This window comes from Perca flavescens, chromosome 2, assembly GCF_004354835.1.
Source record: "Perca flavescens isolate YP-PL-M2 chromosome 2, PFLA_1.0, whole genome shotgun sequence".
Lineage (NCBI taxonomy): Eukaryota > Metazoa > Chordata > Actinopteri > Perciformes > Percidae > Perca > Perca flavescens.
In genome coordinates this window covers 28,918,892-28,936,493 of record NC_041332.1, presented here as the reverse complement: position 1 = coordinate 28,936,493, position 17,602 = coordinate 28,918,892, and the positions used below count along the sequence as shown (strand labels likewise).

The following is a 17,602-nucleotide window of genomic DNA, read 5'->3' as shown; positions in this document are numbered from 1 at the left end:
CACTTCAGTACATCGCCTTGAAACTCACACATACAGTATGGCTCCGTTCTCAGGCATTTTGAATAGTGCTCTTTACGGATGAATACTGAAACCCATAGTCCGTGCTCACATCAGCTGGCCATGTCGTGGTGTTAGTTAATTTTACAATTTCCACATTACTTACCACTTAGAAACCTCTTAAAACTATTTGTATTTAAGACTCAATCACTCTGTGAGCAACTAGAAATGTACTACTGTGTAACAAGTATTCAGTTCATAAGCTTCAACCATGTTTGACCTAAAAAGACTCATTCATACATCAGCACTCGGGATCTCTGGTATACAGAGGTGGACTTGGATGCACTCTGTTTTCCACTTGCATATGTGTCCCTGCAGGTGCTTTTTTCAAAACACAAGCAGTTGTTGACACTTTTGACTCATTCTATTAATGTTTCTATATCAATGTCTATTTGCAGGATTTCCTGCTGCCTTTTTATAGTGGAGGCACCCTGCCTCGCCTGAAATAAGGACCGCCTCCACTAATGTTAAGAGAAAATATTCATTTTTTTGTGAAATATAATACTGGCTTATTAAGCGCCAGGAGACGTCTAATTCAGCAGGTGATTGATCAATCACATCGTTCGGTCGCTTCACTATAATTATTCTGAGCAGCACGTTGCCGTGTTGGAAAAAGAAAAACCTTCTGAAGTTAGGAATAGTAGAGACGAACAGCGCAGCTAGTTACAATCAGGTGTTGATGTGCGAGTGGGAAAAAACTTTGCATTGCAGTTCAGACACAGGTTATCACCAGTTGGACAAACCTTTTGCATTTATTCTTCATAAAGTAGTACTATGAAATATTTGAATAGTTTTGCTTTTCTAGTGTGTCCAAAGAATAGAAGAAATGTCCTTTTTAATATTGTTGTACACAGAGTACTGGTCTTTTAGGTAGATCTGTACAATCTAATGCAATCAAATAAAAAAAAAAGCCTTGAAATTAATCCAATTTTTTCTTTCTTGACGTGACGTTAGCTGTGTTGATTCAACTCTTGGCACTTTTTGATGCCACAGTCGGTGGTAATGGACTCGATAATATTGAGAGGTGTTTGTAATGTTTTGTCTCTCCATTTAAATACAAGAGTGCAACCGTACACAAACACACACGTGCCATCTGGGTTGTCTGATGTGACCACCCATTTAAAAAAATGGGCTAACGTTTCGGCTCACAGGTCGGCAGGCCCACCAGAGAGACTCCCACTACTCCAGATGGCCAGTACACCCCATGCTGGCATGACCAACCTGTGCTTTACCAGCCGAGTTAAACATCAAGGATTCAGGATAATATAGTGTTTGTTTCTTTTCTATGATGGCCAATGTGCAGGGAAACTTTAGGGCATTTTGGTAACCATTTATTAACAGACGGGATTTATGGAGGCATCTTAATAGATCTACGTCTAAATCTCTGTTCTATACAATTGACTCAGGACTTAAAATGAAAACCTAAAACACTAGTTTCTTAACTCAAGGTCCGTTTACTGTCTTTTTCTGGAATGCCATGAGGTCGGATTTAAATTGTGTAATGAATAAATATGAATGGTAAAATATAAATATGTTAATGGTATGGTATTGACTGCGTTTGATATGTTTTGTTTCTGGGTTTTTTTCAGAAAAAGTCAGCAAAGCCAACAACCACAAAGACAGTAACATGGTGGGAATAAACAGGTGAGTCAATCATACACTGTGTATTTGCTTTATGATGGGTAATAACCTGTATTTTGCAATATAGTTTAAATATTTATTTAATTTAGTAGCCATGTAACAGTTAGTATTATTATTATGTATCCTGTTTCAGTCCGTTCCTGGACGAGTGCTTCAGACAATCACCCTTTAACTCGCGTTCCAAGAGCTCTTCCCCCGCAGAAGCCAGCTCCTCTACCAGGGCACTATTCCACGGTAAGACACGTGTAAAAAAAACCACACACATACACACACACACACACACACGACTAGAATAGTTGTAGAAGAACAGACATATCACTATCAGTTTATTGCAAGCAGTAGATGGATGAACATTAACTTTGCTCATTCTGTGTCTTTTAGAGCTGCAACAATAAATCGATTAACCAATTAGTCGGCCACATTTGTGATAATCAATTACGCATTCTGGTAAACCTGTAGAACATTTTCTGGTTCCAGCTTCTCAGATTTAAATATTTGCTGTTTTTGGTTGTCATATATGACAGGGTTGGCCGAGATGTTAAAATTTCCCTCCTGGCCAACGTCAGCCTAACAACAACAACAACAACAACCAGCGATGTACTCAACCAATAGCTGATATAGCGTCCAATCGACCAGCCCTAATATGTGACTGTATATTTAGTATGTAGGTTCTGGACTGTTGGTCAGACAAAACAAGCAAATTGAAGACATCGTCCTCGTCTCCAAGAAGTTTTGAATGCCATTTTCTTTTTAACATTTCATAGACTCGGTTAGCGATTAATGAAGAAAATAATCGGCAGATTAATCAATACTGAACATCATTAATTGCAGCCACAGTGTCTTTATATTTGTTGTTTTACACAAAGATTGTTTCCAAAGCAATAATAGACAGAAAAATTATCTGCAGCTGGCCAAAACAAGGAAGTAATTAACTGTCAACAGTCCGTACCACTGCATCATTCATAGTACAGTATCTTCAAAGACGTGTCCCAAGTCCTCAAGTTAATCTCACTGTAGCTTGGAGAAATAATTGATTACGCAGAGATGCTCATTACACACATACGTACATGCGCATGCATTTACGGACCCTTCGTGCACACACACAACACAGACACTCACACAGAAGCTTTGTAGCCTGGCGAGTTACGTAACCTCCAACTACACATGAAGACACCTTTTAAATCTCATTATACTGCCACATACACATCTCAATTAACCACCTGAAACGTTACATGATCTCACCCTTTTCTCTGGTAAAACCCCCTCTCCCCGTTTCATATTTAGAGCTCTGTCCGGCCTGTCTGCACTCTCACGCATTTCCCCAACCTGAAGGCCTCTGCCGAGGGCATCCCCCATCTCCTTCTCCTCCCCTCTTCCCTGGCATCCCAGAACTTCCCTCCATTTCCTTTGGCAGTGAGAGATCCAGAGGTTAATTAGCTTGTGCCAGCTTTGCCTGTCCCTCTGCCAGTTAATGAAAATCTGATTGGCTTCTGGGTGTCAAGAGTGTCCTGAAAGTTAATTCGCCCAGTCCAACTCCCCTTTCCCTTGTGTGTTTAGCTCGCTCTTTTACTGTTGTACTCTTTTTCTCTCCTCCATGCGTGTCTCTACTGTATGCCTGTTCTTTTTCTTTTGAGTGTCTTCATTTCCTTTTTCTCTCTGTTTTTTTCTTTTTTTTTTTTTACCCCTGCTCCAAATATTGGTAAGTTGCCGCTGTAAAGCAGACCTTTAATCAAACAGATTTTCTGTTCAGTGGTTGGAGAACTTTAGTGTCCTTAAATGTTAGTTCATACCACATTTCCCAAAAAAGCCATCACACCTTTTGGTTTAGCTAAGTTTATTGTAGCATTATTAAAATGTACTGGTTGTAAAATGATTTGAGTGACAATTGGCTGCTGCGTCAAGATTGTCTTGTCACTTGCTGTGCATTTAAAAGGAAAAGCTGACACCATTACTGCAGATATTTTAATAATGTATTTGACAATGTAAAAAAAGGAAAAATCTACATATTTGTATTTTATTATTATAGTCATGGACATTGACGTTCTGTCCACAACTATTTCTCTGAGAGCGATATAACTGGTGATCATCTTCAACAGTATCTTTGGGGCAAAGAAAACTGCTCATTTTAATGGCTATCTATGTAGAGATAAAACATGGTGAGCCTGTCCCTTTAAGCAAGAAAGAATAAGTGAGTAGGAGTTTGCCATCTTCTCCCTTCAGTCTAAGGTTTAGCACAATCCCTCATTTCATGTTTGTTTGTCTCTCTCTCTCTCTCTCTCTCTCTCTCTCTCTCTCTCTCTCTCTCTCTCTCTCTCTCTCTAATAGCACTAATTAAACCATTACCAACTTCAAGGCTCATGCCACACCCCAACTGGCTCAATCATCAGTGTGTTTGCCGGGTCGTGGCCTCGAGCCCTTGCCGTCCGGCTTCTCGTGACCCTGTGTGACCAGGCCGTCCCCTAGTCTCACTTGTGAGTCAGGACAAGTTAATGCTTTTATGTGCTGAGCTTTAGCTACAAGCCCCATAAGAAGGTCTAAGATTCTCAGAATAAGCCATACACAGACAGTTTAGAGAACAGAAGTGTGATCAGCCCTTAATAGTCGGATAGCAGGGCCGCCGTCATGGTGAAAGGCAGATTCCAGCTAATGCAGGAGGTCAGGAAGTCCATGGCCTGCAGGTTGGTCGAGGTCACACTAAGTTTCTTACATGTCTGTTGTTGTGACACCTTCGCCACCTGTGTGGCTTTACTCTGTGTGAGGAGCCACACACATAAACACAGTTTTTGCTGATTATATTTATTTATCGTTTGCAGCATAATAATAATATTATATTCTACTTGCATGTATTTACCATCACACATGTTCCCTCTATCACATTAAAGGTGCTCTAAGCAATGTCGTGCGTTTTTTAGGCTACATTTTTGGTCACATACAGCAAACATCTCTTCACTATCTGCTAGCTGCCTGTCCCCTGAACACATTGTAAAAAAACTTGGTCTCTGTAGACAGCCCAGGCTCCACAAACTGCAACAAAAAACAACTGCGCCAACCTGCCCCACGAACCATAACAAACAGTGTTCCCGCCAATAACCGACAAGAAGGATTTGGGGGTGGGGGTTGGGGGGGTTAGAACATGGAAGGGAGGGAACGGGATGAGGAGGAGGAGGGAGGGGCGAGCTAGCCTAGTGCTTAGAGCACCTTTAATGACAGTGATGAGTCACACTCCTACAGTAGAATGGAGATAAAGATGTTCACAATTATATTATTAATTATTAGCGATTCATCTTCTGTCGATAGCTGTGTTATTCCCCTCAGAACATTTAGAATTTCTTAGAATGATACTAAGTGATATAGGCCTTTTTTTTTTTTTTTTTTTTTTTTTTTTTTTTTTTCAAAAAGGATAACATTAGACTGGGTAAACCCAGCCTGATCTGCTGGCGATTTGATTTCACCCTGCAGCACAGGCTGGAAACCTGTACATTTATCTATCCTGTTTCCATTACAATTTTGCGGGGACCAATCACAAACTGGCTTATCCACCTGGCGCGCTATTGGCGGGTTTAACACCATGACGATAGAGAAGTGACCAAGCAGCTTCTTGTTTACGTTCAACATAGCGGCCACCGAAGCACAGCACTCCATGGCAGCAACCTGTTGATGCCGCTGTCGCTGCTACGTCACCCGGGTCGTTTGTCTGATTGGTTGAAGGACTATCCAATTGCGTACAGAGTCATTTGAAATATGCCCGTTGATCACGCCTCTTGTGCAGTAGAAAATACAGAGCAGACTCCCCAGAATAAAGTTCAATCTTAAAGATTGAGCTTCGTCTGGTGATAGCCAGACTAGGATAACCTGACAAATCCAATAAAATAAAATAATGTTTGATTAATTACAAAACACCCTTTTGTGGCACAGGTACCTGGTCAAAAGTTTGGGGTCTCTTCGAAATTTCCATTACAGATGGAATACCAGCTGAGATCAGTTGCATTAACCAGGGCAGCAGTTTTCAGATTACATTACGTGCTTACATAATTGCAAAAGACTGTTTTGACTGTTGTAGAAAGAAGTGGCTGATCTTTAATGCAATATCTACGTTGCCCATTATCAGCAACCATTCATCCAATGTTCCAAAGGCACATTCTGTTTACTAATCTGATATCATTTTAAAAGGCTAACTGAGAAAACATTGGAGAACCCTTTTGCAATTCTGTAAGCACATAATGTAATCTGAAAACTGCTGCCCTGGTTAAAAAAAACAATGCAACTGATCTCAGCTGGTATTCTGTCTATAATGGAGTGGAATGGAAATGTCTAAGTGACCCCAAACTTTTGACTGATAGTGTATTACCAAAACTACAAAATAAGATAAGATAAACCTTTATTGATTCTTAGCAGTGAAATTCAGTTTTTGCAGCAGCCCAAGGACATCAATAGTACAGATAAATAGAGAAAGTAAAATAAATAAATAATACAAGGTATATAAAACTCAGATAGAATAAAAACTATACAAGAGCATATAGAGACAAAAAAAAGATGCTTGTTTGCTCCCTGGCCATATTTTGCAACTGTCTGCGTATATAACCGATACTTTGCAATGCATATACTAGCCTCTCTTTTGGAAAAATAAGAATTCAAATACATGACACTATTTAGTGTGGATGAAACAAACCAAATTGTTTGCTGTATTTTGCTTTGACAGTTTCGAAAAGATGTGTGAGGGATGGTGTGACACAAATAAAAGCAAACGAACCAAGGCACACAACATAAATTCACTAGTTTGAATATAATGTGTAAAATGACAAATACAGGAAAAAGGGTTCCAGAGGTTGTGAGTCAGTTCAACAACAGTAAAATGTCATTTTACACCACCTTCCAAAAACCGATGCATCTGTTCTTTAATATTTAGTTAATATAAAACCTATCCCCAAATTCCAGAAAACATGCTTTGCTTTTCCTCATTGTGGTATCCTTACCACCACAAACTCCTCATTGATGTGTTTTGTCGGACAACTTAAAAAATAAGAAGCATTTTTAAGGGTAAACTGTGACTTTAAGAAGCTACAACAATTTGCTGTAAAATATAAACTGCACAATATGTGACTTAAAGATTCCTTTTCTAATTTTTTTTCTCTTATGTCAAGTGAAAACTGTTTAGCTTATGTGCACCGCGTTTAGTGAGAGGGGGAGACTGAGCAGTTGTTCCATCCTTTATGAACAATGAAAATAAAACTCAAAGTTACTTAAAGGATCTTTTTTCTAATGCCTTGCAATTACAAAAGGCCAAGGTCAGTCTGTGTAGTGTAAGTAAAAGTAAAACCACCAGTTATATAGCACAGTGAGAAAAGTACATGGTTGTATCCTCGTGAATGACACTATGTCCTAGAGTAATTGCTTTGAGATTTAATTCAAAGCAGAAACTTCAATTCTTCAAATTCTATCAGAGTATCTGAAAGTAGTCACTCATTTTTGTTCTTCTTTGATTACAGGGTGGAGGGGGAGGGAAGTTGGGGTGACATACAGAAAGGAGAGCTACAGTGATATGTGTATGCTGCAGGCTTTAGAGCAAAGCACCGGTGCTTGCTGTTGACATTAAGAATGCATTTGCACTGCATCCCAACCGCAGGCTAGACAAGGAGCATCTGTCAAGAGGTAGCAGATGGGTTTCAGTCTTGTGGGTTAGCAAATTAGACAACAGTGTATTAGTTGTTTTGTTACACTGGAACTGAAGGGAATGCTACTTTTCCTCATAGATTAAACTATTTTTATTTTCTGGCTTTTGGCTATGTGATACTCAAACAGAGTACTAAATTGCCATGATTTAAAGCAGCCACATGGGTGAATGTAATGTTATACTGAGACATCATCTTAACGGAAGAACCACTCATTAACCATAGATTGTAAAATGGTGTGCAAGTGTTTTGTGTCTTTCCCTCTCTAATGCATCTGTATTTGGTGTCATCTCTGACTCTCGTCTGTTTCATTTGTCCCGTCACCATTCCCCCTCCAGCCTCTTTTGCGTGTCTGTGCAGTAAGGCCAGAGGCATTGAAAACCCCACCGCCTCCATAGGAGGGCTAAGGACTGATGGGTGGTGGGAGGGGAAATGAGCACCTTCACAGAAAGAGAATACTGTATGAGATTATTAAAGCTGGGTAGAAAACATCGTATTTTATTTATTGATGTAGTTAGTCTCATTTCTTTAAGAAATACTTCACCAGTTTTGGAAATAAGCTTATTCGCCACAGCCAGTTAGCTTAGCTTAAAAGCATGGGGAATATGCTAGCCTGGCTCTCTCCAGAGTTCAGCAATACACCTACATGCACCTTTTAAAGCTCACCAAGTAACATGTACAAAAACCAAAGTGTAAACAAGATGTGGTTTTATTGGGGGTTATGTGTCAGACTATTTCTTGGCTAGACACTGTCACTTTCTAGGTTCTCGACTAGCCTGCTCTTTGCCCTTGTTTCTAGTCTTTGTGCTAAGCTAACTAGCAGGTGGCTGTAGCTTCATATTTAGTGGACAGACATGAGGGTGGTATCAATCTTCTCATATACCTTTCTGTAATAAATGGAGTAAGCATATTTCAGGTCTAGAAGAAACAAGACAATGTTTCCCATATTGTTTGTTTCCAGCTGTTTAACTGGTGTTAAATCTCATTAAAGATGGATGTAAATGGGGCGTCATAGTAGTTAAGACACACACACACGCACACACACCCCATATTCTGTACTGTGATTGCAACTTTCCCCGGTTTGTTTTTTTTACCTTTGTTGCATTTATTCGGCCCGTACGCTTGTTTCCTTTTTCTCCCAACTGTCTACTATTGATTAAAAGCAAACTGCCCCAAAACATTTAAAAAGATGGATAAAATCAAGTTTCCCAATATCAACATAATCCATACATACCACAGCAGTGTGTTATGGTTTGGCAGTTACGGTTTCAAGATAACGTCAATACATATTAAACTAAAGTTACTTTGTTTGATTTATAGCCGCATGACTTAACAGCCTTTTGGTCTATCTGCAAATGCTTTTGTGGCTTATTGTGTCAGCAGTGAATGATAAGGATGGTTTTCTGCTTGTGTGTGTTCGTGTGTGTGTGTGTGTGTGTGTGTTCGTGTGTGTGCGCGTGTGCTTTTCAGACTCAGAAAAGGATGATGGGGAACCGGGAAACGGGTTTGCCCAGTGGAGACTAAATGAACAGCTCTTCCCCTGTCCTGTCTGTGGCAAGGTTTTCGGTAGACAGCAGACTCTTTCTAGGCACCTGTCTCTGCACACAAGTAAATAAACATACGTACACACTGACGTTGTTATCGTATGTGCACACCACCGCCGCACATTTGCATCTCTTTGTTTAATGTATAGATGTGTTAACTGCTTTGTTTGTGCATGTGTACTTATCCTTGCTCTGCCCACAGTAAGTAAATAAGGTTGACTAGACTAGATTACCCTTTCTTTAAAGAGATTACTACCATGATTAGTCTCACTGGGAAAACTGCCCGTCTAATTACCCAGCTAGAGGGATGCCTCACAGAGTAACGCATGCACGCACGCACACACGCACCAGTAATTCTGATGAAGTCACGATTGGTTCCCTCATTCACTTTCTCTCTCAGACACTGGAGACTTCCTCAGGATGAAGCTGTACACTCCCTTGTGTCCTGATTACACTGTGTTTTCAAACTTGGCCCTTCTTTGCTCCCACTGATCCATTCTTTTCCGTCACTGTCTTCTGCAATCCCTCTCTCGGCCCTTATTAGGATAATACATTAATGAATCTCCTGCTTATGCAATTTTATTTAAAGCAAATTAGATTAGAAATTAATGCAACCTACTTGGGATTGCAGACTAAATCACTGGGCGCACAAATGGAGACTCGTGTACAAAATGCCCCCACACAATTGGGCATGCTCTCACATTTCGCGTGCACACACACTACACAACACACACACACACACACACCATCTGAGAGTGTTGGCTGTGAACAGCTTGGCCACACCACAGAGAGCAGAAGCAGGGGCATATGTCAGTGTGATGGTCTTTTTGGTTTCCCCGGCGACATAAAGGTTGCCTGGCTTCATGTCCTTGGGGCAAATGGTGTCTGTGTGTGTTTGAGGGGGAGCTAGAGGGAGAAGACATGATGTTATGTTGATTTGTTTCGGGGTTAAACGGGAATATTGTGATTTGATTTTTTGGTTTGGTTTTATAGTGCTTGCAAATAAAATTGTGGCATCCACAGGAATATCCAGATGCTTCCCTGAAAAGTGGATTTTGTCAGACATCACAAGGTTTTTTTTTTTTTCTTCCTCTTCCCAGGATCAGAGTTACAGTTGGGGTCAGGCGAAGGTGAGGCCGGGTTAGACATTAAGTAATTAGGTTTAAGCTCGCTTTAAAGGCTCTGAGGCTGAGCGCAACTTAATGAAATATCATCTGAGGTGATGTTTACAGTAACCCGAGGTCTTGTGTCTGTGTTTATTTTTGCAGAAGAGCGGAAGTACAAGTGTCACCTGTGTCCTTACGCAGCCAAGTGTAGGGCTAACCTCAATCAGCACCTGACCATCCACTCTGTCAAGCTGGTCAACACGGACGCTGAGCAGATCGTCAGCGCTGTTACAGCCGACTCTGCCGAGCGCAAGAACTGCCCCTTCTACTACAGGTAGCAAAAAACAGACCAACACACAACTCTTTTTAGGATGTCTCGAGCCAATAGCGGAGGTTTTGATGGATCTATATCTGCTGCCTGATGCCCAAATATATCCTGATGTATTTCTTGATTTAAGTTCTCCCCAACTGCTCTTTTTGTTAATCTGTTTTGAATTTTCTCTGTTTTTGTGAGCTATTTATCTGGAAAGTGTGTTTATTTGCTTTCTTAACAAGAGTTAAATGAGAAAATCAATACCAGAATTATTTGCAAGTATCAAGCTACAGCCAGGAGACAGACAGTCCAAAACCACTAACTGGCACCTCTAAAGCTCCCTAATTAACATGTTAAATCTTGTTTATTCAATCTGTACAAAAAACGAAGTGTAAAAATAGTTATACAGTGGTTATACAGGGGTTATGTGCTGATATATTTCTTATTTGGGTGTAGTGTTCCTGGAGTTGCATAACAACCTCACAGTGACGACAACACTCCTTAGTGAGCTTTAGATGTGTTGATTATTGATTATTTGAAATTGGGACAGACGGAGCAAGGCTAGCTGTCTTCCCCCCCCCCACTTACAGTCTTTATGCTAAGCTAACTGTCTCCTAGCTGTAGCTTCCTATTTAACTTACAGAAAGGAGAATGTTCTCAATCTTCTCTTACTGCAAGAATCCTGTGTAAATTATTTTTTATAAGTTATTGTATGTTTACTGTCTGAGATTGTTTTGCACTGTATGTTGAGCCACGTCCAAGACGGTTTTCTGTCATGTCAGAAAATAAAGTTTTCTGAGTCTGAAGAAAGTGAATAGATGTACTTCTCAAAATGTTGTACTATTGTTTCATAATTTAATGTGTCTCATGATGTAAAAAGAGTTAAATAGCGCCACGTCTACAGTGTGGAATAATAATATAACACTAAAGCTGACTGTCTCCCCCCCTGTTATTCTCGCCATCTTCCTTCCTGTTATTCTCCTTCCTTTTTCTCTCTGTTCTCTGTCCAGCTGCCATGTGTGTGATTTCCAGACGGAGCTGAATGCCCAGTTTGTCAGCCACATGTCGCTCCATGTGGACAAGGAGCAGTGGATGTTCTCGCTCTGCTGCAGCGTCTGTGACTACGTCTGCATGGAGGAGAACGACATGAAGAACCACATTAGTACTGGACATGCAGGTACAGTATCTCTGATGATGCATGGCGGTCCACTGGTTCTGAGTGACAGAATTTATAAGACAGCCATTCTCATACGCACTGGTGTAATGTAATTCATCATATTTTTCTCAGTTAATCGATTAGTTGTTTTAGTCTATGAAATGTCAGTAGATGATGAGATGAACGCTTATTGCGGTGACATCTTCAAATTGCTTTTTTTCCCAACCAACCGTCCAAATCCTAAATATATGCAATGTATTACTATTATATAAAACAAAGAAAAGCACAAATCCTCACAACTGAGTAGCTGATAGTAGAAATTGTTTGGCTTTTATGCTTAAAAAAATTATTTCAATGATTTCTCGATTACCATAACAGTAATCAAAATAATATTGGCTCATCGTTTCAGCTCTAGGGTAAGGTTCTTGTGTCTGCTGTTCATGAAGGGTTCTCAAACATGTACTGGATAGTAGCAAAGTACATGGTTCAACCCCTAGAAAACTGATTTATGGAGTTATTTTCAAAATGACTCTCACATGCGAGAGTGGGTGGTAGCTTACACATTGTGGCTCTTGTTCACTGCTCAGAATAGAAATACAGTGCAGTACTTGGACAGTGACACATTTTCTATTGTTTTGGCTCTGCACTCCAAAACATGGGGTGTAAATTTAAACAATGACTGACATTAAAGAGCTGACTTTCAGCTTTAAAGGCATAGTTTGGATTTTTTGAAGTGGGGGTGTATGAGGTACTTATCTATAGTCAGTGTAGCGGCACGGAAGCTAAGCAAGGTACTGCTGTGGACCGGGCCAGCAGCAAAACGTATTTTAGCTTGCTAAAAAAGGCCCAGCTAAAGAAAAAACAATATCAGTTTAAGTGTACGCTATATTTAGAATATTTTCACCATTTTACCTTGCCATCAGACAGCCCTCTCCGAAGAGGAACTGAAGCCGTTATATACTAGGACCGCTCAATCCGTATTTTACAGACTTAAGAAAACAATCTTTGTCTGGTACAGGTCCTCGCAAAAATCATACCATGATCATTTTATTATTTATTTAAAAAAAAATTAAATTAGAATAATGATACAAAAATTATCCTTCCCTCCAATATTGTGATTCATATCGCAATTCATATTGCGGCAATTGCAATATCATATCATAATTAAATATTTTTACTCCTATCGTGCAGCCCTATTATGTACATCTGTTCTCCAGACTCCTTTGACAAAAACAGTTTTTTGTCCTCGCAGAACACGGGAGTTGCTGGTCTACCGTTGCCTTGATCGGTTATTTAGTTAGTTTGTGTTATTGTGCGACTTTGGTCCAAACCAAACTAACCCTTTAAATCACCCAAATATGTTTTGCTGCTGCCTGTGCTGGCCCGGTCTACAGCAGTACATTGCTTAGCTTCCATGCGGGTACTCCTGCCTGCTTCTCCAAACTATATTAACTTATAGTAAAACTCAAAGTCTGTGTAGATTATTGATTAATCTGGAGGTTATTTATACAATCAATTGTTTGGTCTATAAAATGTCAGAAAGTAGTGGCGGAAAAACCATCAATGAACAAAGAATATTCAGTTAACTGTCATAAGACTAAGAAAACCAGCAAAAATAAAAAAAAAACTTTACCTACGGGCACTAACCTGTACATTTGTTTGCCATTTTTTCTTAAAATAATGTACTAAACTAATTGATCAGCAAAATATGTGTAGATGAATTGATCAACTAACTGACTAATGGTTTCGGCTCTACTTGTCAGATCCAATGTGTTTGAGTAAAGATCCAACACACATGTCACTGTCTAAATATGTGTGGACTGTACTGTACTTTTTGGCTTTTTACTGTAAGTAAATCAAGACAAAAGCCAGTTCCAAGTCAAAGCATTACTGTATCAGTAATTTACGCTTCATAAACACCGTTCTGTGTCACTTCAGAGGACACAGGGAAAGACAAGCAGCAGAATTGGGTTTCACAAACAAGCCTTCTCCAGTCGACCTTCTTTGGACTTTTAAAGCTGCTGGTGTGAACCGCTGGTGGTCGATAGGACAGTTTTTGTCTAAAACAGCTTTGTCCAGTTTATTGCTGACGTTTTGCTCTTCCACTGTTCCTCAATGTGTGTGTGCTGCTTGTGTGTACGTGTGGGTGGGTGGGATTGTCCGGCCTAGACAGCTGAGGGGTCTTTCAGAGGCCACAGTGGCCTTGTTTATCGGTGAAGGTTGACCCTTATCGTGCCTAAGGGGAAAAAAATCAATAGGCCTTGGGTCCTTTGGAGAAAAAAAACTTGAATCCAACATATTATTTGTAAAGATACTTTTTTTTATATTTTTTTTATTTACACAACATTGATGATTGGCTTACGTGCCTATAAGTAGATAGCCATAAGGTAGCCATCCACAGATACAGTTAAGCTTAAGGATTCAATGTGCCACATTCTAACATTAAAACATGTATAAATATTTGATTTTTTTAACAATTATTTTAATAGCTTAGTATTAAAACATGAAAGGTATGTGTGAAGGTTTTAGGCCGCCCTACATGTTATTGTAGGCCCAGTTTAATAGGCAACTCATATTTTATATAATATATATAGCAAGGGATCCCTGCTCCATCTCTTTTTCAGCTCTGGGGTCCTTGGCCTAAAAAATGTTGAAGACCCCTGCTTTAGAGTGTAAAGTAGAAAGAGCAGGAAATCCTGACAGACTGCAAAAGGCTAGTTATCTGGTCAACTGTGTAGACACGGCCAGGCAGAAGATGGCTGAGCTCAGCAGGTGTCATAGTTCAAGCTGCCCCCGTGAAGACTGGACTCAACGTGGGGAGAGGGTTGGTTGGGTGCCCTTCTCTAGGGGGGTGAATTAGGTGACTGTATTACTTTCTACCCTGGATACATTGGCAGATAGGCAGACTTTGCCTCTTTATTTCTGTTCCTATACATGAACATTGCCGGTCAATCGCAGACAGTTATTTAGTTAAAGAGAAAATTGAATATTTTTCAGTTGAGGTGTTTCAAGGTTGAGGCCCAGTGGCTCAGAGCAGCGGCTTTTTTTTTCTTCCTTTTTGCTTATATTCTGTGGCATTAGCCTTTTGCATATTGTAAGAGAAGGCAAGTGTATGTTAAATACTGCAGCAGAGGAGATAAGATGGCCTCAAGCTGGTTCAATACTGTATTCAAAATGCTGCTAAAACTACACAGTGAATGACCCTGGTTAACTTATTATTTTGATTGAAGGCAATTAATCATATCTTCTATTACAGTATAATTCCTTGTCTGTGCACGGCATGCGTACATTCTTGTATGTTTTAGACGTGCGTACGTGCGTGCGTGCAATAAAAAGATAGGTCAACCATTTCACGATCCGTGCAGCCTTTTCTCCCTCCTTTCGCTTCCTCCTGAGTGAATGCCCTTTGTTGAGCTGTGCCCTGAGATGCTCCCGCCATCTTAGCTCCTTCGGCCATGACCCGCACTCCTCACGCCTCCCTCCCTCTCGCCCCCTCCTCTTCTAATTCCCTCTCTCTTCCCAGTGAATTGCAGACTTAGAGAAGGGGATCAATAAAAGCACACTGCATCTTGATTTGACTGGCAGCAGGGCTTCAGTCAGAGCAAAGGGCTATCAAGGGTGTGTGTGTGTGTGTGTGTGTGTGTGTGTGTGTGTGTGTGTGTGTGTGTGTGTGTGTGTGGAACATAACGATGGGGTTGTTGAAACAGATTTTTCTGCATAAAGGATACCCCACAATTTCTGCAGGGTTTCAGTTAATATCTTAACCCAGGAGTTTTCTGGTACTATTCTTTCCCAACTTTGCTTTCTGTCATAATGATAAGACTTTCTTCCATTGTGTCCAGGTCTAAACTCAAGGAGTCCCCTCAGCGAGACCAAGAGTACCTCCTCGTCCCTCTCGGCCCTCAGCGACTCACTCAACAGCTCAGAGGGCGGAGACCTCACCCACGGTAATGAAGAACTGCGGGGCCTGCTCGCCCCGCCCTCCACCGCAGGCAGCCAGTCCAGCTCTGGAAGCCACTCAGGATCAGGAACTGAGGACAAGTCTGACAAAGGCAAGGCATTGTGGGAACTATTGCAACCAGATACACTTAATAATTTTAATGCCCCTGAAAACCTTTCTACAACAGTATATATTCACAACTGACTATGCAACAAAAAATGTGATTTGATTGGATTTGATTCACAGTGTCCAAACAACCCACCAACTCATCAAATTGTGATTCAAAGGTCTATATTGGTGCTCTAAAATAGACATCTCTAAAGAGAAATAACCAAGACTGTTGTAACTTTGGCAGAGAATTGTGTGTTCATGTAGGGCCCTATCCCTATAGTAAGAAGCTGATTGAGAAAATAAGTTTTCACGTCCTTTTTAAAGCTATCAAGTCGGTCTAAAGTAGAATTACCCTGATCATTTGGAGCTGTACTGAGACTACACACTTGCTCTTTGGTCAGAAAGCTGCTTGACTGGGTGACAAACCAAGTATGTGATCATTCATTGTCATTCAAAAATAAACTCCTTAATCTCGAACAGTTGCAGAACATGGCATACTGTATAGGTTCTGAAGTGACAAAATTACATGTTGACCTCATTCACTAAATACTGTACGTATGTGTTGAATTATTTTTCTTCCTCTATTCATTAATTTGGCAGATGGTGCGCTCTGCTAATTTTACACAAAAAGATCAGTTTCCGAGTCACAAGTACTATATGTACTATATGTGTGTATAAAGGCATCAGGATTATATATACAAATATATATCGTTACAAACTTGGGGCTGTGGAGCTTGAAAGATGTGGGCATTTACCATGCTGTCAGGTTGCATTATGGGACATTTAGGATTCATTGCTTTTGAAACTCAAAGTCAGGATATCTCAGCTCCCACTGCATTCATTTTGACTTTTTTAATTCAGTCACTTGTGAGTCCCATGATCTTTATAGAAGTGCAGTGCATTTGCAGCTGTGAATCTTGCTTATATACTCTATTTATGTGAGTGGGCATTGTTGAACCGGACTTTTCCCTGTATCTGAACCCTCTTTGTTTCTGTTTCTAGGGTCACTCTGAGATTTCAGTCATGCTGAGTCCAACCAGACTCTGCAACAAAACCCTTACATTTAAAATCATTCAAACAGACTCAGTCTTAACTCACCCTCTCCTCTTTCCTTCTCTACAGGCTTCGAGTGTGTCTTCTGCAATTTTGTGTGCAAGACGCGTAGCATGTATGAACGGCACCTCCAGATCCACCTCATCACGCGAATGTTTGAGTGCGACGTCTGCCACAAGTTCCTCAAGACGCCCGAGCAGCTGCTGGAGCACAAGAAGTGCCACACCGTCCCCTCCGGAGGGCTCAAGTAAGGAAAGCAAGTACAGACAGAGGTTCCTAACTCCGCCCGTCCTTCCCCTCCCTCACCCCTCACCCTGTCAATTCACTAAACACAAAACACAGTATATACACAGTTATAGACCAATGTTAAGGGTGTGCAAGCTATGGTATATTTAAATTTAGCTAAAATAAATATTTTTAAAAAAAAAACTAAAGTTTCAGGCATCTCACAATGTTTTTAATTATATTACATGCACCGTTTAATTTACATTTATAAAATGATGCATGTAAATAAAAGAATACAAAAAGATGCATAATGTCATATACATAAAGCTGGCTGACATTATCATGGTTCTTTATAATAAGAGCTGAACAGCAATACAGCTGAAGACAGAAACACAGATTTGTGGATTATTTGAATATTATTCTAGCCATGTGTCCTTTATCAGTTAACCTCACTTGAATGTTCATTATCTGCAGCCAGCAAATAAAATGATACAAGCTGTAGTCTTGCTCGACAGCCTCTCTTGGCAAGTATAACGTATTAGACAGTGGTCTCTGGGTCTGCAGTGGCTGCTATGAACAGAAGGGAGAGTGGAAAGGAGATGGAAATGGGCTTCCCCTCAGGGTCTGTTGTTCCATTGCCCACAGCGAAACAGCCATGCCAGAGAAAAATATCTGATGAAACCTGCATTCCAGAAAACTACTCCCACCCCAACACAGACACTAATATAATTGTTGTTGGTGCATCCCTCGAAGCTAATCATTTAGAAGATGCACAAATGTCAGATCC

General features: G+C 40.4%; 1 protein-coding gene across 3 annotated transcripts in view; it reads left to right on the top strand.

Moving 5' to 3' along the window:
• Window positions 1–17,602, top strand: part of znf827 (zinc finger protein 827) — a 73,099-nt gene that overhangs the window by 48,668 nt on the left and 6,829 nt on the right. For 2 of the 3 annotated variants that reach the window (XM_028597391.1, XM_028597408.1), the window contains exons 7-14: window positions 1,647–1,701; window positions 1,832–1,932; window positions 8,838–8,975; window positions 10,012–10,041; window positions 10,180–10,351; window positions 11,341–11,507; window positions 15,329–15,538; window positions 16,660–16,837. In XM_028597391.1, the coding sequence (XP_028453192.1) occupies window positions 1,647–1,701; window positions 1,832–1,932; window positions 8,838–8,975; window positions 10,012–10,041; window positions 10,180–10,351; window positions 11,341–11,507; window positions 15,329–15,538; window positions 16,660–16,837 (1,051 nt within the window). The remainder of the gene's footprint in view (window positions 1–1,646; window positions 1,702–1,831; window positions 1,933–8,837; window positions 8,976–10,011; window positions 10,042–10,179; window positions 10,352–11,340; window positions 11,508–15,328; window positions 15,539–16,659; window positions 16,838–17,602) is intronic. The other variant, XM_028597400.1, reaches the window with a different exon arrangement.